At 35.6% G+C, this 27,214-nt stretch overlaps 1 protein-coding gene across 3 annotated transcripts in view; it reads left to right on the forward strand.

Annotated features, from left to right (window-relative positions):
- Positions 1–26,148, forward strand: part of LOC149774988 (cytochrome P450 1A4-like) — a 38,785-nt gene extending 12,637 nt beyond the window's left edge. Inside the window, exons 1-7 of one of the 3 annotated variants that reach the window (XM_089944574.1) lie at positions 16,063–16,209; positions 16,759–17,392; positions 17,904–18,116; positions 18,738–18,858; positions 23,550–23,818; positions 25,085–25,212; positions 25,549–26,148. In XM_089944574.1, the coding sequence (XP_089800700.1) occupies positions 16,832–17,392; positions 17,904–18,116; positions 18,738–18,858; positions 23,550–23,818; positions 25,085–25,212; positions 25,549–25,771 (1,515 nt within the window). In that variant the 5' untranslated portion in view covers positions 16,063–16,209; positions 16,759–16,831 and the 3' untranslated portion in view covers positions 25,772–26,148. Of the gene's footprint in view, positions 1–16,062; positions 16,210–16,361; positions 16,507–16,758; positions 17,393–17,903; positions 18,117–18,737; positions 18,859–23,549; positions 23,819–25,084; positions 25,213–25,548 lie in introns of those variants that run through there. The other 2 variants (XM_089944576.1, XM_089944575.1) reach the window with 2 other exon arrangements.
- The last annotated feature ends 1,066 nt before the right edge of the window (positions 26,149–27,214 follow it).

Genomic DNA, 27,214 nt, shown 5'->3' on the forward strand with positions numbered 1-27,214 from the left:
CTTACCGGGTTTTTCCCGTGTTCGCTCTCCATCGGCTATATTGGCCGTTATATATAGCCTATCATGTGCTTAAAATGATCTTGAACCCATAACAATATTAGCAACGTTGATTTCTCTGCTAATAAACAAATTATTTACTACTGTCGCCGATGGGATGAAATCGTTTTATTGGCCATTCAGGTATTCGGCAAGCAGTTGAGCTATTTTGATCTGCTATCTTTAAAGAAATAGACAAAGCAAGTCGTTAGTTGTGTAATGAGACAGTGCAGTTAATTCAATATGTTATTGTAGAAACTACTCCGCCTTAACCCCTCCCCCCTTTCTCTCTCATATCGCATTAGAAATTTACAGCTTTCATAATAGTTTGTGCATGTACATCAGGCAATATTTATCGCATGTAACCCAGTTCCCTATCTACTGCAGTGCAGTTAATACGTGCAATGACATCTATCGCTAATGCTGACACCCCTAAAAGGTAAATCGTGGTTGTACAAATTTATTTTTTCTGCTAAATTGGCTGTGCAAAGTTTGGATTATGTCCTACACCCGCGAAGCAGGCGAGACAATTTTTAACAGAATTTCCTGTTGGTTCATTCTTGGAATAGATCTTCAACTTGTATCCAGTTATAAGTAGGAAAGAGAGAAAAAGGTTATTTTCAGTTTATTTCATGTTTGATGTAAGATTTCACTGGCATCCTATTTAGTACTTTTCTAATGTTCCAGTTTCATTTTTGTGATTAAGCGTTCGTCGAGTTTAAGTTCTTCATAAATATTTGTTCCTGGTGCTCGAATATTTTAACTTTTTACCTGTGTAAAAAGGAAACTAAAATCAAACCATGGTACTAGATTAATTACACAATTTTAGTCCCAAGTGCAATTATAAAAACCCCAACTAATGCGAATGACATAAAAAGATGCAGAATTAGACAGACAAAATGTCAATAGACGGCGATACACAAGTACTACTGACATGTACACACGTCATCTTCACCGTAAAAGTTATCCCTACACCAGTCGGTTAGGCGGACATGTAAGTTAAGAGGCTAACAAAATAGCTCCAAATACTTGGACTCTTTACACTTTTTATTGTGACAACTTGCTCAGGCCAGTCAATATATGTCTTGATTGTAATTCGAACGAACTAAACTTTTCGGTAAGGTGTTAACATGAGTTTTTGTTTTGTAAAATTGTCTGTGTTCATGTAGCATTCAGTTCTAACCCGTGGGCCACAAATCGGGCGCGGGGATATTCCAAGATATTCGCGACTGACAGACTAATGTATGTATTTGTTGTTGTGATGAATACATTGTGTATTCGTTTACAAGGGTTGCTGAATTCATAATATTTTTTTTTAATTATTTATTTCTCAATTAACGGAACTTTAAAGTACAAGTATTAGCATGTGAGGGTCTGTGAAATGTTTTGAAGTTAAGAAGGGATCCTCGTACTCAAAATGGATGGGAGCCACTGATCAAATGTATATGAGCTCTTAGCGTAAATCAGATAATTTGCTATATTTAGATATTGAATGCATGTGAATAAGACCTCCTCCTGAATATGTGTGTGTGTCTGTATATATATTGCACGTTTCCTTAATAACTACAAGTGCCGACCTCCGCTTGTGGTCGCCGTATAGTGGCGTGCAAATGCGTGTACCTGAAACTCAGACGGTTCTAAATACGAACTCATTTCACCACACGAGGACAAATACATTGGCACGAGGGTAGCATCACTGGAAAACATTAAAACAGCAGAAGCGGCTCATGTAAATGGTTGCCAGATGAAATGTTGGAATAAAGAAGTAAACGATCTTATGTTACGTGTTTAGGCTCTAATAAACAGCAGCAAAGAAAGAGTGAAAAAATGTCTTTTTCAATTGGATGGACTTATTGATCCATACAAGGTGTGAGTTACAAGAACACTCTCATTAGAAGAAGACTTCTCAGAAAAGGCAAAGTACCTGACAATAATAGACTCTGAGAAGCTCCTGTGTCCCTTCAAATTTTATTAGAGATATGATTGGCCAAATCACTCAAGATTGATATAGAATCCTTCGATATGAATGGTTCATAATTATCCATAATAAAATCAGGCTGGGGTTTATTAGACCCAACAAAAGTATTGCTTTCAATACATGACCGAGATCTTGACCTCATAAATAAGAGCATTTGGAATAGGTCTGTCTTGATTCTGATGCCTATTTTTCAATTTGTAGTAATCAGAAATAACATGTCCTTTCTTCTTGCAACAGGTACACATATGAACAGACAAGGATCGTTGATCAAGCTTATCTGAAGTTTGATTTTTAGAAGTTGTGCCAGTGATATAATTAAAATAAAAATATTTTAAAACTTACAGGCTATTAAATTACATCAGATATAAATTAAATCAAATATACATAACTATGAAACAATAGAATTTTTATTAAAACTGGCTGACTGAAGTAAAGAAATTTGTATTATAAGTTGTTTTACGAATTCCGGGTGTTGTTGCGAGCCGCAGGAAATAAGTCCACGGATTGCATGTTTGAGACAATGGGGGATGTAGTGCAAGATACAAATCGTGTGTTAGTTTCTATGTAGAAAGATGGGTTTGTATTGTTGTAGCCGTCAAATGTTTTCTCGCTCATAAACAATAGATCCTCACTGAGCAGCATACTCTGTATTTTTTTTTTGTGAGACCTTTTGAATGGTACAACTTGACGTTCCCGCGGGTTTAAACCAATTCTCGTTTTAGTTTGTCGAAATATTCTAGGTAGGTATGACCGTAGGGGCGTGTTTGACTTGTACATACCCCTCCCACAGATACATATCCGGATGCTCTCCATACCTTCCGGCGTGTACTTCAGTAAAGAAAGCTAGAGTGTGTTGATAAGGGTTTTAAGTGTTGCTTCAGCTACTAGCCCAGATTTCCATATAGTGTTATTGCAAATTGTTATTTCTTTAACACTCAGTTGCATTAGAAGAAGGCCTTTAGTGACTTTTTATGATACAATATTTTACTTGAAGTATTCCAGTTTAACTGCTATTATCATCTACATCTGAATCATCGAAAGCATAGCTATGGAATCGTTTTTTGCTTCGCTTTATGACAACGGCCGTTTTTGTCGTCTGTGTCTACAGGCAAGACCCAGCCTCAGGTACGTTTAATGGAATCATTATGTACTCAGATCTGCTGGAATCAGCGCTTCTCTGCGGTTGTCATCAAACCTCACTCAGAGAAAATCACATCCCCTCTGAGGTGCGTTTCTATGACCACAGTATTTGTATTGCCGGTGTTCCCTCTGCTATGGATTAGATATACAGCGTCCATACTGTGATAGTAAAAAGTTGTAAAATAACGTTGTTCTAGTAGGTGGAGCAATGAAAATCCCACTCTCTCAATCAGTCAATAGTCACAATACTGCATTAGATTTCATGGTGTTAATTGGACCATTCAAATTAACAGTAAGTGATATCTTAACATGCTGACTTCTAAAATGTAATAATAAATCGCGAAGACTATGTGTATAGTATACCAACTATGTAATAAGACAACTATGAAGGGTAAAGATGTTAAAATTCTGTACAAAGTATGTAAATAAACATTACAAGTTACATATTGAAAATCTGTACACATTTTGAAATTTTCGTTCTAATAAAGGGCAACTTTCAGTACCCTTTCCGTCATTTCTCATCGTAACTTTTCTCCACAGACTGGTGCAATATTTATATCCCAATAAGGACCTGCTAATACTGATTTTAAAACGATCCTATATGCTGGTCACCTCTAGAAAGGACAAGAGGTTTGTCAAGATCGTATCCGGTTTTAGGAACTTACAGTGTATCTATTAGCGAGAAATGTAACTTGCGTTTGAGGATTGTTGCACACAGATTGCACACAAACTGTGAAACCGAAAATAATCCGCTCTAACTTGACATGAGTATCATGACGACAAATATCCCTCTTTAATGGCAAGTGTTGAACAATCCCGATTGTGAAGACAAGCACCTAACTGACAAAGAAGGCCAAAATCTACTGCAAAGGGTTTACCTTTACAAGACTTAGTCATATTTAAATCATTATAAGGTTTTGTTTTATTTGTTTGCTAATATAGTAAACATTTGACTGACGAGGAAATGTCGACTTCAATATGGAATTATTCAGATGACATACTTTATATTCTAACGCACTTTAAATTCTAGTCAGAAGTTTTAAATACACAAAACGGACATTTTAAAACCACTATGTTATATAGCATTTTTCAGGAACATATTTATTCGAATATGGACTATTGAAAGATACCGAACTAAAATATGTTTGGGCATATCGAATTGATTCGTCTCGTTCATCCAGTCTCTGGCGTGGATCTTCAAGATCTCTGTCATCCAAGTTTGGTAGATGTTAAACGGAGCCACGCGGGAGTCTGGTCCAACGAGACTATCCGTACTACCGTAAAATCTATTTGCCTCTTTACTGTTTGATATGTTTCACCCGCGTTGTGCTTTTTTCAGAGCATAATTTTCATTTTGTTATACGAGGGGTTAGAAAGCGCCACCCGATTCGATTGAAATACTGAATTCGAAAACACAGTTATTTTTCTATGCGAGGGCAGTAGGTTCCATCCATCTACTGTTATAGTATTTGATCGCACTAAATATCTCTTAAAAACCATACGTAAATTTGATACAGCATCTATATTTAATTTTTGGGATATTCGTGAACTTTGATACAAGGGTTTCTATCGAGGTTATTTAATATTCGTGCAAACGTACCTATCTAGCGTGATATCTACTTATAAACTTCTTCCGTGCCAAGTTGTACCCGAATCCGCTTATGCGAAGAAAAAAAAGCGGCCAATCTTGACAAAAGTCGGTTAGTACACTGCACATTGCATCCGTGTTACGTTTTTATAAAAAAAAAATACATGACTCTGGAATGACAATACTTTGATCGTGTAGCAGTCTAAATTTGCCATTGCTAGTTTTATTCTAGATCGTAAGATCGTCGCTTGATTCGAAGAGTTCTGTATGTGCTACTGTTTGTACTTTCGAGTCCAAAAGCGAACAATATGGACAATAATCTGCTGTAATATAATGCTCCGACAAATCAGCGTCTATGTTGTTTATTCTACTGATTACTCCTAAAGAAACAAAACCTCCATAAATTAAGACCTGCTGGCGCATTATGTGATGAAAAAACTGTGTGTGTGCAGTTTGCAGTGGGGCAACTTGTAAGCTCATAAAGGCGGTATATAAAGTTAATACAATAACTGTGCATAGTACACAACTTTGAGTTTGTTATCTCTTCATCATTGCGACTTATAACTTGTATTGATTTTAACATTTTTGGCATGATCAACACAACAATTATCAGTATTGCTTGGAATTTTTCCTAGTTATTATAATGCTAAATAATAATAATAATAATAATAATAATAATAATAATCATCGTCATTATCATCATCATCTAGTTACACGTGTATCGTGATTTTTCTTGTGATTAGTATCATCACCTTCATGGAGAAAATATCAGTCGATCAGTCATCATCGTCTTCGTTACCCGTATAAAGCTTTAACAAAATCTCTTCTAATTAAGTTGAACAAACCTGGAATAAATATATGAAAGATTTATTCTTATCTTAGCATTACACTCATTTTTATTTTTATTTTATGCATATGTTTACGTGTAGGAAATGCAGATCTCTTTGCAACAATGCCTTTAGGACACGTGTGTATGCGTGCGTGCATGTTGCTGATTAAAATAAATAAACTATTCTATCTCGTACAAAACCCCAAAAGAGTAAACAACCGTCATAATCAAATCAACACGAGATAAGTTATTTGTAGAATTCACCATCAAGGTTGTGTTGAAAGTCATATTAACCAGCGTTGATTAAAGGAAGGGTAATACTAAACACACACACACACACACACACACACACACACACACACACATATATATATATATATATATATATATATATATATATATATATATATATATATATATATATATATATATATATAACGTATAGCAGAAGAAAAGAAACAAAAGACAGTGCTGTTGTTCCTACGTAAGTTATTCTGAAACGTGTGTCTCACACGATATTTATGTGTGAAAGTATGTTTGGAGAGATGGCAGAATTAGGGTCTGGTAATGAATGATACCAAAAGAATGTTATTTTATCAAACACACATTGTCCTAATTCTTGGATATATTTAATGTGTTATTTATTAATCTACTACTGAAGGACGTACGAACGGACTTCTCCAGCGGGTGATACGTTTTAGGTTTCCAAGTGGTTATTATAAATATGTATATCGATCCGACATATAATTTCACCCGATTTCTGAAAAAAATATGCAGGGTTTCAATGATCGGGCTTTTTGTATTTGATATAACAGGTTCAAATATTAACAATACTTGAGCATGGATAAAAAGGTAACAAATCTCGATAAAAACGTCATTTAAGTGTAGGCAACGATTACTCAACGCTCTTGAGTTCTTTCATCCTTAGGAGATATTGTGGCGTATTAAACCTTTGACTGTATCAAGACGATGACCCATTGATCAATTATTTACATATGTCAAATTTTTCTTGCTGTGATTTTTAATGACGTGTATCATTAGCTGCTGTAAATATGCAACCACCGGTCAGCGATACCTTTTCAGTTGAAGCTATTAAGAATAGTGTATTGTCACAAAAGTAAGTTAACTACACCCTCTGGTAGCGTAACCAGTTGCGTGTTAACGTGGTGTTGAGTGCATTCTTTTTAACATTCCTATCACTCCGATTACTCAAAAGTAGATGGCAAAAGTAAGGTATGCAGAACCAGATCGAGGTGAATATAACACTGATAGTAAGTTGCTTGCATTGTCTTTTTAATTTCGTCAGGATCATAAAATGTTTGATGCAAAAGCGCAACAGAATTCTTTTTTCTTCTTAGCCTCCACGTACTGTTTTGACCAGTTATAATTAATGTTTTACTTGAAAATAAATGTTTCAGATTTTGAAAAGTTGTTAAATGCTTATTCTTACTGAATATAAGGCAAAACGAATCTCCAGTTTATAGATATGTTGTGTAATTTCCAAACACTTTGACATTGAAGCGCATGAATAAATGAGGTCCGTCTGCAATAAGTGGTTGCCGCTTAGTAAGAGTACTGTCCATTGGACATAGCTTTTTATTGGACATGGCCGTAATATTGTCAGGAATTGAATAAGCAGAACACAGTATGGCTTCTGATATTATAAATTTAAAATGGCAAAAGAAAGTCGGAGAGAAAAGAGCGAGATAAAACTTTATCATTTGGAAAGATGGCTACCTTTGTATGACGACAGGCTCTGACCTCTATCAAGTGTATTTGTTGTTCTTATAGATGTATTGTGTATCGTTTACAAATAATTGCATTTAAAGGTGATACTAAACCGTTTTCAACTACAGCCGCGGTCGAGAATATACCTTCTCACCTTTGTAACCACCCGCGATCAAAATAAAGCTCCAGGACCATTTAGATATATGCATTTAAAAACTTGGCCGTGAATGCAGCAATCGAGTAAGTAAATATATTGGCACAACTGAGCGGATCATGCTGTGGCTATTCCCTTTATCGTAAGACCAACCCATGCCTCCACACTCGCGAGTTCCCACTAAAAAATCGACCACTAGAAAAAATTAGTAAACACATGGAAGAAAATCTTGTAGAAACTGGGCAGCCAGTATTGTACGTTGTAGGTCAAAGTGTAATCGCAAACCCGGCCAGCACAAACGTGTTTCTACTATCGAATCGTCCTCTTGTGCAGAAAAGACGAAATAATACATCCTTGACAACACCCAAAATACGAGAATAAAACGAGAGATAATATAGTATGACTTTCTCTTCAATCTTAACTTTACACAGAGGATAAGCAAAGACACGCGTATCTCGAAAGACACTCACATTTTGGAAGACACATACTTCAAAAATAAAGTTCCATAGCTACTAACAGGAGAAAATGAAAAGTAAAAGGTTTGGAACAACATAGCTGATTTTCTTTGACCACCCCATTTATAGATCTTTAAAAAAAATTGATAGTCACATTAAGAAGAACAACATTCAACTCATTCCTCCCCTCAACCCACCCACCTACGTAACACGGGAATCTCCCTACAACTCTTCGATGTTCCACCACATGAAAAACAATGCCCAACAAAATCGGTAATATTTCATAACCTTCAAGGAAAATTGCATCCCAGATATTAATTTAATTAAGAAGGAAACAAGAACAGATAATTTCTCACAAGATCAATTACTACGAAAATTCTGATAATCATAAAAAACAGCTATGAGGAAATGGACTGCAACTCACGCATACAAATACATTAATCCACCAGCCTCTTTTTTTGAGCATACAATAAGAAATCAAACATTCTAAGTAAAGTATGGATGTCTATTCATTCTTACATTTTCCCCACGGATAACCATACTGAATTGTTTTAGTACTACCAAACGTATGTCTCTCATAAAAGTTGGCACAGGATTTGATTGTCCCTGGTAAGCAAAGGAAGTGACATAATACTATAACAAGGAATACGACAAAGGAAATATTAAGGTATCGGAAATTTAGAATAAATTGAGAAAGAAACATTAATCCTGACGAAATTTAAGAATTTGTGAGACTAATTCAACACTTAAGTTAATATGGTCATCAATTGGTTGAGAAAAAAAAGTAAGTTGATGACAGTTATTGGAAAGAATTACAAAATATTGCGTATTGGAACGTAGAAGGGTGGTATTTGCGTATTAGAACGTTGAAGGACTGTATTTGCGTATTAGAACGTAGAAGGACGGGATTTGTGTATTACAACGTGAAAAGGCATTTGTACATATTAAAACGTTGATGGGCGTCATTGCGTATTAAAACAAAGACGGGCGCCTGTGAGTGTTTTATTTTGTACTATACAAGCATTATTGATATAATCAGCACATTATATCCCTAATTTTAGTAAAACAATATTGCCAACAACTAGTTTGCAAAAAAAATAAACAACCAAACTTGAAGTTCATCAAAATGTTACATAGGGGACCCTCCCACTTTAAATGTCACCACTTATCCTCGAACATAATAGCCCCATTTTCTACTTGATATTTGATGTGCTCCTGTTTCTCCAGAATTCCTAAATCAATAGAGTAAAGGTCTAATAAACGTGTGTGCTAGTTTGTGTATGCCACGAAAGGAGCTGGCTTAATGCCAACTCTTCTTGTTCTTCTCTCTCTCCATCACATTTCTTTGAGAGCTGACTAACTGATAGGTCTGAATCCTCTGCTACATGTTTAGAACGATTTGCGAGGAGATGATTGCAAAAGTATGCTTAGAAAACAAATAGAATGAGCAACAGGGAAAACGTTTCATAATATTTTTAGGTTTTCACTATATAATCCGTAAATCATTTTTTTTTCTGAGAGAACTTTAAAAAAAGGAAACGTATTGCTCATTTTCTGTCTTTTTAATTACAACAATTCTTTAATGTATACGGTACAAAATCCGTCATTTTACTTGACATGACGGTTCATTTAATACATTACATTACTGGCTGGTTGTTGTGTTCTAAAATGATGAAAAATACAACAGAAAACCGAACGTTTGTCATGGGACGTAATGCATTCGGTATTATTGGACAACATACCGCTTCATAAGTATTCAATATTAACAATAAATCTCAGAATTTCTGGGAAAGAGCAAATTGCCAGAGAAACCCAATGAACTTTTTTTGTTTATATCTAATACGACATGTAATTCCGTGTATACAATTGTGTGGCAATACCTCCAGCCCCCGACACACACACACACACACACACACACACTCACTCGTATTTGGTGGATATCGAGGACTTGCGTATGGAACCGTGTACCGAGGACATTTGTTCTGGCGATGTTAGAGCGAAAAGAAATACCGTTCGAGGCAGTAAATTAATAGCAAACGGTGATGTATCAAGGAGGGAACTGTATTATCAGTTCTAAGGAATATGAAATTTAGCAATGCAAGCGAGGATGCACACGTCTACACAAATATTCTGTGTAATCCATGCAAACTAAGGGCGCACACTATTTGAAAAAGTCACGGAGACCGTGGACATTGGTACATTATGACCAACAAGGACATGTTTGCATATCTAGTCCAGTCTTAACAATCATTGCGACTGCTCAGGTGGCCTATTGGTTAGAGCGTCCGCCTCGGATGCGGGAGATTGCGGGTTCGAACCAAGGAGGAGTCATAACAAAGACATGAAATCACACTAACAGCTGCCTCGCTAGGCTCTCAGCGTTAAGAGGTTAATGTTATGACTAGTCGGCCTGGTGTCAAAATAATGTGACTGCGTGGGACATCATGCTACATATATGCGGCGTAATGCCCCAATGCTCGACATAACTATAAACCGCCTAACTGCAGACATCGTAGCGATATGACTGAAGTATTGTTAAAGCTACGTTAAAATCAAATCTAAATCACATACTAGTATTAAGTGACTGTGACCTCCATAAGGGTTTCGTCTACAACTGTTCTTTAGGGCAATTACATTATTATTTGAATATATATCTTGTTGTTATTGACTGACTGATGAATTTATTGATTGACTGATTGTCCTGCAATTAGACTTAAATACGGCATAACACGCTTCGGACTATACCACCGCTTTGGAAATCATATTGTAATAAATTTGGAGTATGCGCATTTGGTTATAGCGCCCCGTTTTAAGAAATTCTTAGATTTGTGTGATAACTTGTTTGATTATTGAACTCGGTGCAATGGAAATATCTTTTAGTCCGAAATAATTTGCCAATTAGTAGGAGCAAATGTCACGGAGTGAAGTGTTATTGAGTTTCCACTATGCCATGGCTGAATTTTAGTGAATTCATGTCAAAACCGCATGGGTGTCCCTGGAGTAATATAGTTCCTATTACAACCTAATGGTGTACATTGGTGGTGTGACTGCAGTGGCAGTATTTACGGTAGAGACCGCTAAATTACACAAAGGAATAAACAAGAAGGAACTCGACAGATCCCGTTATGTCGCCATGGTGGCAAATGTGATGCAGTTGTACTGGCGAAATGTGCTTTGAAACCATGAATTGACTGGCCAAAGGTGGCGCAGGAAAACTAGTTTCTCTGTGTTAGAGGATAGTTGTATAGTTTCTACGGCGTGAACTGCTGACGGTACGGAAAGTTGATGAAGAGAAACCACGCAGATGTGCGGTTGATATATATCTGGCAAGTTTTGAAATCTGTGGTCTTGCATTGATTATCGAAAAATTTATGTATAGAATGGACACGTGGGGCTTTCCAATTTACAACTGAAGTTGTATAGAAGTCTTTGGAAATTTGGAGTAAACTTATGACTTCTAGCGGAATCGCTCCAGGGTTTGACACCGCTCGGTCAAGCAAATACCCCTGTCTTGTAACAATACTATTTGGCTGGATTTGAACATTTATGGCAGGAAACTCGCCTTATCGGCCATGACTATTCGCTTTTTGACAAAATAGAGTTATATCTTCGTTGCATAATACGCGTACGAATCTTCTCTCTCTCTCTCTCTCTCTCTCTCTCAATTGCGGGATAACAGTGAATCAGATGAACATACATGGCATGCTTTTGGCAGACGACACTACTCTACTAAGCTCTACGCTGAATGGATTGCAAATACTTGTGAATACAGCTTATCAGTATGCACAGAAGTGGAAACTGAAATATAACTCTAACAAGAGTAATTGGATGATATTTAGTAACAAAAAATGAAGTGTACTCATCAAATGGAATTACTCTGGGATCACAGAATATTCCTAGAGCAAACAAAGTGAAATATGCAGGAGTTACCTTTTCACAATCAATGAAAACTAACGATCGTATAGTCTATTCCTACGATAAAGCTAAACGTGTAACAAACTCACTATACTCAACTGGATTAAATGCAAATGGGATGAATCCTATAGTTTCTGTAAAAGTCTGGGAAAGAATTATATTGCCGTCTGCTTTGCATGGCTCAGAACTCTGGTTTAATATGTCATATCAGGGCATTGAATCAATGGAGAAAATACAACGATATTTCGCCCGGAGAGTACAAGGTTTCCCTCAAAGATCGCCTACTGGATCTACGACATCATGCTTGGGGATGATATCAATGGAAGCTCGCATAAATAAGCAAAAACTCGTATTCCTTGGTCGCATGTGTAGAACATCAGCAAACTTAACTGCTAAAAAGGTTTTCCTCTGGGCTGTTGGAATTTTATTTTTGACCCCCCAACATAGCTACAAGTCTTTTGTATATGATATAAATACTATACTCAAAAAGTATGATTTAGAAGACTATCTCAAGGACTTTATTTTCACTGGAAAATTTCCAGACAAAATAACATGGAAAAACTTAATTGGGACAAGAATACAGATATTTGAGGAGAGAAAACATGAAATGAGTATCAGAAATCCATCAGAGGGATTCGGTAGATTTTTAAAAATTAATCCAGGACTAAAAATGCATCATCTATGGAAAATAGCTTACACTGACTCAAGCAGAAAAATGGAATATGGGACATTAATTCGTATTGGAGGAATGCGAGCAAGAGCTGAACTGTGTCCCCTATGTGGCAAAATAAGTCATGACCGTATTTTGCACATTTCGATGAATAGTGCCTTAACCTTAGACGAAAGAAACCACTTGATGGAAAGTCTATTTTCGTACATGCCTCCAGTGATTTACCGTGATTTCTGTGATCAGATCGATGATGTTATACTGATTATACTACTTGGTGGTTTAAATGATATATCAGAACGTTTAGAATTTGAATCATGGATAAATATGATCAGACTATCTACCAAGTATTTCAATACGATAAAGGATATTATGTATTCGATTTAATAGAGAACTCAAACATAATATAAGGAAAGAAATACTCGTACTGGATTGAAAAGCGATTAGGAAACTAATTATTTTTGTTGTGAGGTTACATTTTCAAATGCTCTATCGTATATATATCTCTATCTAGTTTAGTAATTATTTTAATTTATTTATTCGTTTGCTATTGGAAATAATTTAATAAGTAACGAATCCACTTTTTTTGATTCTATGTATTTAATTGCATTTCTTTTTTTGTCTTAAAATCTTCAGAAAATGGAGGAGTAAAAGAATATCATCATCTCTCTCTGTGCAGATATAATGTTGAAAATAAGAACGAATGTTTGTGTTACCCATATTGTGAATTTCACGGAGACTTTATTTTTCAAGTCACTTTGGTTGAATAAATCGATGATGCATACAACATTATTTCTGTTGTAATCTGTATATTGTTTTATCTCAACCTCAACACAAAGAATAATGATAGACTAAAACATCGATAACAACAACAACAACAACAACTTAACTATGTTAACTGAACTGAAACCTCCTAAATACCTTTAAAGTTCAGTAACTGCAGATGTTTATCCTGTTTTATTGTTTTCGAGTCATGAATGAACAAGAATATACTCTAATGGTATAACACTCTCCTGATTCATCTTCCACATCACTTAGTTTATACATTTGCTACTTCAAGGTACCACGTAAAGGTGTTTTGTATCGCTGATTGGAAGTTTTAAACAGTTTTCTTTCCCGCGTCGCCTTCTGTATAAAACACACTGAAAAAAAACTAAATGAGTAAGAATATTACAGTCTATTGCAGCTCTAAATAAATGTTCTGTTAAGTGATAAATACAAGCTGGTCCAGTAGAACATCCTGGGCGTTCTGGCTAATGTTAAAAACCTCTTTAAATTTGGGAAAGCAATATAGATTGACACATTGTTTTTACACGTTGTGTGTTGTGTTGATAAGACTTCGTTTACAACAGAACTATCGATACAAATATAATTCATGATATGTCCAGCAAAGTCATCAAATCACAAACTGAAGAAAATATATACATTTAAAAGAACATTGAATGCATTGAACAGTGTATGATTGCTTGCACGTTCAGTCGCAGGTCTTAAGAGCGTGATAATGATAAACATATTGCTGTAATTACATGTTTCATTTTGGGACTGATCATCTTGATGATAAATGTTTGGCCTCTGTATAATATATTTAGCTTTCTATATATTTACTGAAGTTCTGTGCATGTAACTTCCAAATTCGGTTAGTGATAATTCGATCTCACCCTAACGGGATTTTACACTTGATTCACATCTGTTCTTTCCTGTTTGAATACTAAGTAGGCAAATGATGAAATTGAGGCAGATATAGCTCATTTAATAATCATAAAATAAATTTTGCATATCAAGAATATCTTTTCAATATCTTTACGTAGGTAAAATCTCGTCGCAAACAAGATGTTTTAACTTTACAGATGGGTCGGATAATTAGCGATTTCATTACAATTCTACAATGAATTCATGCGTATTTCCAATAGCATTTTGATGAATTCTTTCGTACATATCGTAGATTTATTTGCCTGTATTGGACGTGTATGGTATGAATGTATCGTGAGTTTCCCAACACTACTGTCTCACATGCATGAAATATTAATAAAAAATACCAAGGACTGTTATATGCACCAGCTTATCTTCTTATAGTTTAGCTAAGTAGTTGGTATTTGATGCTTGGGGCCAAAACGGAGATAATACGTTTTTGCAACGTGTATTTGATAGCGGAGATCTCTCTACAAGTTTTCCACCGGGCAGTCGAGGACATAGTTTCGGGCGTGTGTATCGCCAGCTTATGAAGAAGGATACACTTCAAAATCGCGAACATGTACCAATCGTGTAAACAGGGACCTTCCTACAAATCATGATTTAACATTATTCTAGGCTAAAATAGTTGAGAGAAGCAAGATTTTATCATTTTGTCAACCGAGGACGTCCTCGGTTGGAGGTGTGTCCTCGGTACTTTGGTGTGTAATCTCATGAATGTCCTCGGTTTACACCAAATAAAACACACACACACACACACACACATATATACACACACGCCTGCGTATGTACACAAAGTGGAAACACGTTTGGAAAATCACGGAATGGGAGCAAACGTAAAGACGGAAACTAATATTTACATTAGCGCGAAACGATGGGAAAAAGAAAACTTGCCACGATGATGTGTTAATAATAAATAATCAGACCGACATTTTCTGATTTTTTCATTACCAGATGTAGAAGCGATACGGTTACAAAGACAAAATACAACACGTCAATCTAGCGTTGGTGACTTTCGTTTTTTTTTGAATATTTCAGGGGCTGGCGATTATTTTCAATTACAAATTCCTTCCAAAGATGTAGTTGCGAATTTTTTATATTCACACAGCATTGACGAACACTCAGTTTCGTAGTTGTTCTCCCGAAGCAGCATTTTCCTGATTGGTTAAGTGACTGGTAGTTTTGACCCCGTTGCTTCTGTATCAAAACTACTCATAATCATGTGTCTGAAACATCAGTCCTCAACATGAATGATTTATTCAGCTCTCGTAACTTTAGTATTTGTGCACCGATCATTTTTCCATTAAGGGCGTTAAAAAAACATTTTCTATAAATATTCCTTATAACTTTATTTGGTTGACCTTTGCAAGCCAGGTCCGTCTATGACATCAAAATTCCGAACTTTCCGATTAAACCTTCATAATTAAGAAAACAGTGGGATCTGTGTAAAAGAGTTTGGTCTAGAAGCCTCTCTGATCGCTCAGCGTTGTCGAGAAAGGGTTTCAACTGCCCTACTCAATTCACAAGGTTTCATAATCATTCAAGTCAGGATCACAAATGCTATGCTACACTTGGTGGATCTCGTTGTGCATTATAATCGTCACAACGTATGATGACTAATCCGGTCATCAACTGACATTTAATTTGTTGTAAATATCAATGCATATTTTTGATTTTTATTTCTGTATATTTTATTATCTTGTTTTTAAAGAAATATATGATGAGATCTTCTTCGAAGTGCAAATAGTATGCATTTTATTCTGAAATTCAAATAATGTCATCTTTCGCACTCGTGACGTATTGACTTATTTACAAATACAGCACCAGTGTGAACCGAGGAGGGTAAATCATCGCAATAGGCGTAACACAAGAGGCGTGAACTTCAGATGTACACTGGTGATGTTATAATCGGCTCTTACGCATTTTGTAAACCGAGAGGAAAAGGCAATATATGGGTGTGGGAGTTTTGGTTTATATATAAATCAGACAAGAAATAGCATTTAAAGTTAATGTGCGGAACAGATCTCGAGGTATAAACACACACAGTCACACACACACATACATACATACATACATACATACATACACACACACAAACACATACATACATACATACATACATACATACACACATGCATACATACATACATACATACATACATACATATATTCATACATAGTCACACATATAAGAGAAAAAGAGCTTTAGTTTATGGTTAGTTACATAAGTATATTACTTACTGATAATTCCTCATGGAATTCAGATACACTGTCTGGTTAACACTTTTATTTCGGGCACCACCGTCTGGTTTACAGTATTATTTCGGGTACATTATCGTATCTCATTATTTTTCTGTCCTTTTTCTCAAGGCTTACTACCTGGACCATTCATTTAGTTTCTATGTCTTGTTCTTTTTATCACAAAGATAATCCTTTCGCTGATAACGTCGATACTTTGATTTCGATGTTACTGAATGTTTAAGAACGGTATGTGTGTTATTCAGGATACAACGCAGTAAGTCTATAATGGAAATTCAATAGTACACTACTTATAGTGTCATATGAATATTTCTTTTCAGGCATCGGGAATATAACGTACTTTGCTGAGCATCTGTTATCAAACGGATAATAATAGCAATAATAATAATAATAATGATAACATATCTGCTAGTTGGAATCTGCTTCAGTATGGTGGCTGCGGCGGCGATCGTCTACAAAAGAAAAGAAAGGACGTTACGTTCACTTCCGCCGGGGCCTCGAGGATTACCAATATTTGGACACGGACTCAGCATTAAACCGGACAAAGCATACGAAGCATTTACTCGGTGGGGAAAAGATTACGGTGATGTATGTATGGTGAAAATATTCAGAAAAAATGTGATAATAATCAGTAGATACGAGGAGTTAGTCGAAATGTTTCAGAGTCAAGACTTGTCCCAGCACACAAGTGATAGACCCGGGTCTTTCTTAGGGTACTATGTAGCGAATGGCTATAAAGATTTACTTTTTCGTGAATATGACGATATCTGTAAAAGACTGAAGAATATAACATTTCAAGCAGTTCATGAATTTGGAGAGGGAAGTAGCAATTATGAACGGTTGTCACTAAAGGTGATACAAGACGTAGCACAAAGGATACGACTTATCGAAGGACGGGACTTCTCTATCATGGATATTATTAACCAGTCACTTTACAAGTTGTTGGCAGTAGTGGTAAGCGATTTCATATTAATTTTCCTTTCATAACTTTGAATTTCTTTGATCTCCTCCATGCTATAAAAATTTGTAGCTTTATGGAACAATTTTTTTTGCGGTGTATTGGATAAATATAATTAATATCTTGTCTTAATTTTAACAATGGAATATCTCACTAACATTTCTCATAGTGCCATTTACCAATATCATAGTTTCACATGTAGTCTTTTTTAGAATACGATAATTAGTAAGCATTTTAGTTTTCCTTTACTTTGTGATCACTGACAGTCATAGTAGGGTATTATCGCCATAAAACTATTACTGCTATTATTACTTTTTTATAATAATAATAATAATAATAATAATAATAAGGATTGATGACCCTGACTTTGTAATAATGTTAACAATATCACTTATAGACCGTTTCCTTGTCTCTATTTTCTTTTTTCTTCTTATACTTCTACTTCTACCATTGCCAACAATAACAATATCAATTTGCTCGAAAATCAAATCTTCTCTATTATTATAGTTTGTAGGAGAATTGCTGGAAGATGACGACCCGTTGCTAAGCACAATTGAACAATTTGATAACTATGGCGACCGAATGGTATTGCCTAGCAATCATTCAGTTTTGAAACTCTTTCCGTTTCTGAGACATCTACCTGGAAAATATGGCGAAATGTACCGAGACATAATGCAGGGAAAGGACAATCTCCGAACGGGATTAGTTGAACGAATGAAGGTATGTTGTATGCACTATAGGCAGCACACACGAGAAAAAATACCGAACGCTTTTTTGCTTCTTTTAGAGAATAATTATTTGATTTCATAATGACAAAGATATATTATTTCATATATGTCCCTATGAGGTAAGCGAGGCACGCAAGGGATTATTGATTGTTTTTAATTAACTGCTGACTTTGTGATGAAAATAAAATGCTGGCAACTACGAGAAATAGAAAGGTTTTAGTATATCGGCATAAAAATAAAGGGTATAGCTATGTCTGTCAGTCAGGCAGCTATGAAAGACACAAAAGTTTTAGATATGTCTGACAGTTATATACTCAGTCAGTATGACTATAAGGAGGATGTTGGTCACCATGTCAGTAATTGTTTATGTAAAATTCAATCAGCCACTTAACTACCGACTAAGACAAAGACATAAAGCAAATAAACAATAAATAAATTATTCCAGCATTTAATCCTGAAATGTAGAGATTTCGTTCGCATAAGTCATGGACCTATTTGTGTGGTCATAGCTTCTGCTTCTGATATACTATTTATTCAATACATGTTATCAGACATTTGCAATTTATATAACATCGCTTTAAGATTAAATCAAATATATTTTCTTTCTATGCAGAAGAGCTATGATCGGAACCACGTGACTTGTTTTGTCCATGCAATGTTCCGAGCCCAAGAGAAAGAGGCATGGCTGACAGATGACTTTATTCTTGGTATTTGTATGGATTTGATAAATACATGTAAGTAATAATTTCCCACAAAAAAGCTGTTAGATTTTAGATATTTGTATCTCATTTTCGAATTTTTTTTTGTACAGTCAATATTTGGGTTTGACATTAAAAGAGCAAGGCGTGATGAACGCGTATACGTCCACCTACCTATGTCTTTATACTATTCGTTTTTCAAAACTACATTCTCTGATAAACTGATAAAATAAACCGTTTGAAAACATATATCATTTTCCTGGCTCCACTACGCAAAAGAAAACAAAACGATGCTGTCACATTAGATCGCATTAGAGCTTTATATTTTCATATTTTGTGCCATGTATAGTTCATACAAGACGAGTCCATCAGTGGAACTTACGCTCAGTTTGCCGAGAAAAATTTATAAGAGTCTTCAATGTCACCGTTTCTCTGTCCTTTCATTCATTGCAACCGTTGTGTGATGAAGTCATTTCTGTTGTTCTTGACAAACTCCATAATACGGAATTTCAGAAGAAAATATTTTTTTTTTACACGTTCGAGAATTAACGTACTCAAAAGATTTCTGTTAAGTGCTGTATAAAATTCTTAGATTTCATGGATAGAACTTAATTGAACTTAATTATCCCAATGTCAAGATACATCCATGTGCTAAATGTAAATACATGTATTAATATTGTTCCTTGAAAAACAAACAAATTTTTTAAATATGATATTCTCCATATACATACACGAAATCGGTTGTTTGAAAAACGATTTATACTTGTTTGTGTTATCGTGAGCACAACCTAGTACACATACACTTAAAAACAAAACAATTAAATTAGGCATGACGTTTAACCTTAAATCAACGTCAGAATGTTGACTATCAACTTGTTTAAATACAACTAAATACAAAGTCAGGTTGAACTGAATAGGAACAAGGTATTGTGTTCATAAGCTCTGTGAGGTACCCCCCCCCCCCAAAAAAAAAAAAAAAATGAAGCAAGGATCAGGATCAGTTTGGTCCGGTTTTCAAACTTAATGTACGGATATGCTGGTGTTGTGATCAGCACCATTTTAAAGTAGAACCCAGACACATATTGCAGGTACATCTGAGTGAAAACAACAAGTCAATGCCGCTATTCGTGCAGAGAAGCAGCGATTATTAGATACTTGAGAAGATCACTATGGTGCGATGTTCGAAGTCAGATAATGAGATGATATTTGAGAAGACCGCTATGGTGCCATGTTGGAAGTCAGAAAATGAGATGATATTTAAGAGGACCACTATAGTTCCATGTTGGAAGTCAAATAATTTTGTATTTGAGGAGACCAATATGGTGCCATACTGGAGGTCAGACAATTATATATTTGGGACGAAAATTACGCTACCATGTTAATGTCAGATAATTAGATAATTGAGGAGATGACTTTGGTGGCGTGTTGGAGGTACGCTGATTACTATTTTCAGTCCGAACGAGTTATTGTTAATGTATTCTGAAAATCCCATATCGATACGACAATTAGTTCCATACAGGTATCCACATAGAGGATTTTCAGGATCACCACCAAGACAGCCATTCTGGATGTTGCATTACGATCACTTTAATATAAAGACAAAAATCAAACAACCAAAAAAAAAAAAAAAAAAAAAATCCAAATAGAAACCAACACATACTGCATGAAAGGAAATTTTTTTCAAGTAAGAAATAAAGATATACAAATGAAGAAGCAAAAAGGTCAGTCTAGCCATTCTTTCAGGAAACGTAGTTGTAACTAGATCTGTCATTTTTTTGAAAAGTAAAATCGGCATCAGTTTCGTTTAGGTCTCTTTATATGTTAACATGTAGGTCAGCAGGAAAATGGTATGTATGGAGTCGACTGACAGTAGAGTTCGAAAGGAAAATATAGAACTGCGCAAAACGTTTGGGACGATAAACCGCCCAAATACACGTAGAGATGAACTACTATATAAATACAATAAACCCTGTCCAAATACACGTAGAGATGAACTACTATAGGAATACAATAAACCCTGTCCAAATGCACGTAGAGATGAACTACTATATGAATACAATAAACCCTGTCCAAATGCACGTAGAGATGAACTACTATATGAATACAATAAACCCTGTCCAAATGCACGTAGAGATGAACTACTATATGAATACAATAAACCCTGTCCAAATGCACGTAGAGATGAACTACTATATGAATACAATAAACCCTGTCCAAATCCACGTAGAGATGAACTACTATATGAATACAATAAACCCTGTCCAAATGCACGTAGAGATGAACTATACCATTAACAAATCCGTCCAAATACACGAAGAGATGAACTACTATAGGAAAAAAAATATAATACACGTAGACTTAAAACTACCATGAGATAAAAAAGGAAGGTGACACTACAACTACCTGCTCAGAAAAATATGCGGCAACAATATTTTCAAGATTGCTGCCATGGAGGCCATATTGTAGGATGACTTTTTACCATTTTCCTTTAGGTTCAGCTACATATCACACGTGTCATTTCAAGAAGACTCAGTGTGGCTAAGGCCATCAGTTAAGGGGATTAAAGATTTTCAAAATGGTAGCTATATTTTAGGTCCGATTATTGCCGTTTTGATTTGGCAATAACTAGGCATCATAACATATTTTAAAAGTAAACCAAATGTTGATAAGACTTCCGCTCAGAAAGAATAACGATATCAGGATTTTCAATATGACATCCATGTCGGCCATGCTGAATGTCCTCCATTCCCGTGGAGTAGCGATAACAAAAGTTTGAAAATGGATGTCATCTCGGGACCATTTACAGTTAGAACCAACTAAACATCTATAACAAGTTTTTCAGGGAAAACATCACATCGATATGATCATCCGTGCAAGATGTATAGCAATACAACGATTTTCAAGATGGGCACAGTGGCATTAATATTGAATACTCAAGGGGCACCGTTTTCATTTACAGCAAAACTTGACTTCAGGATAAAACTGTACGCCAACTGTACGCCAAGCTTTTCTCGAAGGAGTTTAGGAAGAGTAGCGATAAGAAACAACTGTTGACGGACGACAGACATCGGACACAGGTCCTTTGGGTTCTGCTAGTCTTTAATCAGTAGAGCTAACAAAGCTATAATTATGTGATTATGTTGTTATTCGATAGATGCAAAAGTTGTTTCTATCAATCATTTTTATAGCCTTCTAAAATTTCAGAAATATCAAGGTGTAAAGAAATTACGTCATTCAGCGTCTTAATACCATATATGTACATATAATGTAAATCCGTTCTGTGAATGGGATAAGCCAAGGTGGCGATATAACCAGTGTTGTCATAATAAGCGATGGTTATACAAAGTAACACAGACAGTACCAGCTATAATGCGAACATTTTTCTTTCTCGGGTCAATGTTTGTTGCCAATAGAAATGTTAAAGATAAGAGGCTGTGGAAAGACAGTGACCGCAGCTATGCCCTCAGCTAAACGTTCAAGTATGCTGACCTATGGCATATAGTTTTGATCCAAGATGTAATGAAACTAAACTGTCCACAAATATAATATGATGTATGGCCTAATTTTCACCCCTTCTATGAAACTTTTTAGCTGGAACTTTTGATCAAGGAATTTTAGTACAGTCGCTTTGCTGTTAAAAATAATTCAGTAGGCCAGTTTCTACTTTGCACATGTTTGAACAGTAAGTCACGGAATTCTTTTCTGTCATCAAGTGTTAACATTTGAGGCAAATCCACGTATTATGAACTGTTTGATAAAACCTTAGACTATTTTAATAAATTCAGCAAAATTATAATATGGATTTATTATTCTAAATAAATATTTCGTAAAAGTGGATGTAGACTTATCATCAGATGCATACTGTAATTAACACCGTGTGTATTATCAACATATTAGGTGCACTCACGAGGACTGTTTGTGCGTGTGATTGTGTCTGTGTGTGTAGGATTTTCGGCGTAGCTTTAAAAACATTTCAGTCATATCGTTACGATGTCTGCAGTGTGGCGTTTTATGGTAATGTCTAACATGGGGGCATCATGCCGCAGACATGTAGCATCCTGCCCCACCCAGACACATTATCCTGACACTGGGGCATCATGCCGCAGACATGTAGCATCATGTCCCACCCAGAGACATTATCCTGACACCAGTTCTAAGCAGTAATGTTGAATTAGGACCGATCAACAGGCCAACCAGTCCTACCACTAACCTCTTAATGCTGAACGCCAAGTACCATTTTCATAAATCTTTGGAATGACTCGGCCGGGGTTCGAAGCCGCGACCTCTCGCGGACGTTTTAACCACTTAGGCAACCGGAGCGGTCTGCTCACAGTTAATCTGTATGCTTATCGAAAATAAAACAAGCAGTAAAAGACATTTCTAAGAGATAAAATATTTGTTTTGAACGACAGAACATCTCTCTGTCTCTCTCTGTGTCTCTCTCTGTCACTGTCTGTCTGTCTGTCTCTCTAAGATGTACAAAAGTTCAATAATCATTTATCTATGCACGTTACTGCAGCGACTAACTCGAATTTTATTTAAAAAACCAATCACAACAACACGAGGTACCTCTATTGTCGAAACGTTTTCAGTTCTAAGCAGCATTGTTGAATCAGGAATTATGTTGTAATGTTGAATTAGGAATACTGTTGAAATGTTGAAAGCTCGTCCTAGCCGATGTTCATCGGAATGCGTTATTAAATTCCAGATTTATCTTTCTTCTGTAGCTCTCTTGACTTCAAAGGGAATATTATCCGGCCTGCTGTTGTTATTGTTGGATTACAAAGAGGTTCAGGACAAAATACGAGAAGAAATATCAGTAACACTGGGGAATGAAAAAGATATTTTGATGTCTGATCTTGCATCTCTACCGTACACGCATGCATGTATTCTGGAAACTTTAAGATATCAGTCGCATCTGCCACTTACCGCCACTCATTCAAACAATCACAAGGATATAGAATTCCATGGTTACTACATACCGAAGGGAACTGCGGTAAGTTGTTTACTAAGCATTCTTCTTAACATGAACTGATTCCTTACAGTATGATGACGATAATAACTAACCGTGATTGAAACTATTATATAAACAATCCTTCTTGAAATAATTTTAAAGTGTTTATAAGTCATATCAGGGACCATTCTGTTTTCATCACATGTTTCGTATCATCTGGGTATATCATGCGTAATCTGTAAAGTTATTGCGCAATCTGTGTTTTGTAAAAATTGTTCAATTTCATACAGTTTCACATACGTCGCATTCATATTTTGAAATAAAGAAAGGATCTAGTGCCATAAGGATAGGCAAGCTCTATATAGTGAGATAAATCGCTGGCAAATATTTATTTATGCCATGGATATATATATATATATATATATATATATATATATATATATATATATATATATATATATATATATATATATATATATATATATATATATATATATAACTAAATAATGCGCAACCTGTACATTATTGCGCTATATTTGAATATATTTGATGTGTGTGCGTGATTTTGATTTTTATGGTAGCTTTAACAATTTTTCAGTTATATCGCTACTATGTATGCAGTGTGGCAGTTTATAGTGATGCCTAGCACTGTGGCATCATGTCGCAGACATGTAGCATGAAGTCCCCCACACAGTCACAGTATCCTGATACCAGGCCGAACCGTCCTAACACTAACCTCTTAATGCTGAGCGCCAAGCGAGGCAGCTGTTAGTAACATTTTTGTAAGCCTATGGTATGACTCGGCCGGGGATCGAACCCACGACCTCCCGCATCCGAGGTGGACGCTCTGACCACTAGGCCACCGGAGAGGTTGTGTTATAAAAATTGTTCCAGTTCTTACAGTTTCACATATTTTGAAATAAAGAAAGGATGTAGTGCCACAAGTATAGGCAAGCTATATATTTCTTTATGTCATATATATATATATATATATATATATATATATATATATATATATATATATATATATATATATATATATATATATATATACATATATATATACATATATATATATATATATATATATATATATATATATATATATATATATATATATATATATATATATAACCATATCTGCGTTCTGTCGAACCGTTACGAAATGTATCCATATCTTTAGTAAACAATTGATTCTTATCACTAATTTAGTCACAGATAGTTTAGAAATGTTGTCCATTAATGTTGTACACCTCAAAGTATAATACATTTTCACTTTTAAATAACTGGCTTGCTTCGACCAAACAGATGTTTGGAAACCTGTGGGCTATACACCACGACGAACGCACGTGGGAGGAACCATGGGTCTTCCGGCCTGAAAGATTCCTTCAGGATAACGGCAGCATCGTTCCTGCTGATCATGAACCTCGCAAAAGGTAATAGTTTCCGTGTCAAGTGACCAATGCTTATGTTCGGATTTCCTTTAGATATGTTTAAAAAGGACATTTAATATGTCCGTCATACATTCTTTAAAGTAGTGGTTCTAAAGAAAAGTATCATTAATTAGTTGTTTTTTTTTCCCTTGGCATCATGTCACCCGCATATCGTGATACATACAAATGGTTATTCAATACTGTTCTATTGGTTATCTTCTTGGTTTTCTTTTGTTGTAAAATATAAAGCATTTTAAAAAAATCAAATACGTAGAGAATGAAATTAATTTGAGAAGCCCTATTTCTTGACAAATGTCTTAAATAATGTTATATTTCTAGACTTGTGCCCTTTGGTGTCGGAAACAGAGCATGCATTGGACAAAAAATGAGCTATGGCAGGATGTTGCTCTACACAGCCACCATCTTGAGAAAATTTGATCTGGTGCCACCGATCAATACTGTATTACCATCCAGTGATCCAAGGGAGTTAACTACAGGCACCGTGCTGCAGGCACCCACGTTCTTCTGCCGAGCGATATCATTGGGGAGTTCCAGTTCATAGATACGTCCCCAAGAATCACTCAAATACTCAAGTCAGCGGAAGTATTTGATTTCCGGTGTTGTTAAAGACGTGCTTAAACTGAAGATACCTGGTTGAGGTGCCATATATATATATATATATATATATATATATATATATATATATATATATATATATATATATATAAGCCTTATGACGAGACTGAACTAGTCGTTAACATGAATCTGGATAGTCTAGTGACTAATGTATGATTTATCGTAGCCTTGTTTGATGTGATTATTTGTGTTCAGATCCGTGCAGGTAATGATATTACTTGTACAAATCATTGAAAATTAAAGAAAAAGAGTATTACTGAACCATATCAGAAAAATAAATGTTGTTACATTCTGTGTTTACTGCTTGTGTGTTTGTTGTTTATTTTCTGTGCGAGGGCGATTATATAATAAAAAAATAGATACCTTCACTGGATCCCAATAAGAATCTAAGTTTATATTATCTTAACTTCAGCAAACATTTGTATTTGTAAAATTGGTCAAAGCACAATGTCCTGTGTAAAGAATTACATCCGTGTGTCGGCCCAAACGGCCATTGAAGAAAGCCATATTACCTGCCCCTGAAGGATAAGTGCATATTGTGGAAAAGATACATGAGAAAATGTCTCGTCTCAAACATGACAAAGATTTGAAAGACAAATGCTGCTCAGTTAATGATCATCATATCGACGGCTATCAAATTTACGAGTGTGCGACTAATCATAATAAAGATCGAACACGTTCGGGTCTTTCCGCCAATGGTCTGATTAATACCTCGGAAATACTAAAGTATTTGTTTTGGGCTTGGTATTTTATGTCATATCGACTGAAGTAGGATTTTGAGGTCAAATGCAGTAGGAATTAAGTACCTTGCCCAAGGACACCCCGCTGTAGCTGACCCAATTCCTACATTGTCAAAGCATTCAAGGCTAAATGTATTAACACTGTAGGGATCGGGTGTCCGTTGATATGAAGCGAACCCACCTTTCGCGGGTTCGGCCCACTCCACTCAGTCACCGGCGGTTCCCGTACTAAAGCAACGTCCTTAGGAATGTTTTTAGCAAAGCATTGAGGTTGTCTGATCGATCATTATATCATCAACGGCGAAACAAAACATATTTTCAAATGTATCATTTATGATTGTAATATTATCATAGAATCTGTAAGGCGTTACAATAAACTGTACACACAAAAGCTGCATCTGTGTTTTGTTCGAAGTGGGTGGAACAAACGAGTTTCATATATCGTAGAGATACGTCTCGGCCTGACAGCCTCGACTTATTCATAACCCATATCAAACGAATTCTTTCCCTCGATTTATAACAAAACAGGAACGAACGCAGTGTTGTATTTCTTACACACACCCTCTTTTTAACCATTTATTAGCTTTACTGTATGAATGCAATAAAAGCGAATTGGAATTTATAACTTA

The sequence above is a fragment of the Sinohyriopsis cumingii genome, unplaced genomic scaffold (assembly GCF_028554795.1).
Source record: "Sinohyriopsis cumingii isolate HCF-2022 unplaced genomic scaffold, ASM2855479v2 utg000043l, whole genome shotgun sequence".
Taxonomy (NCBI): Eukaryota; Metazoa; Mollusca; class Bivalvia; order Unionida; family Unionidae; genus Sinohyriopsis; species Sinohyriopsis cumingii.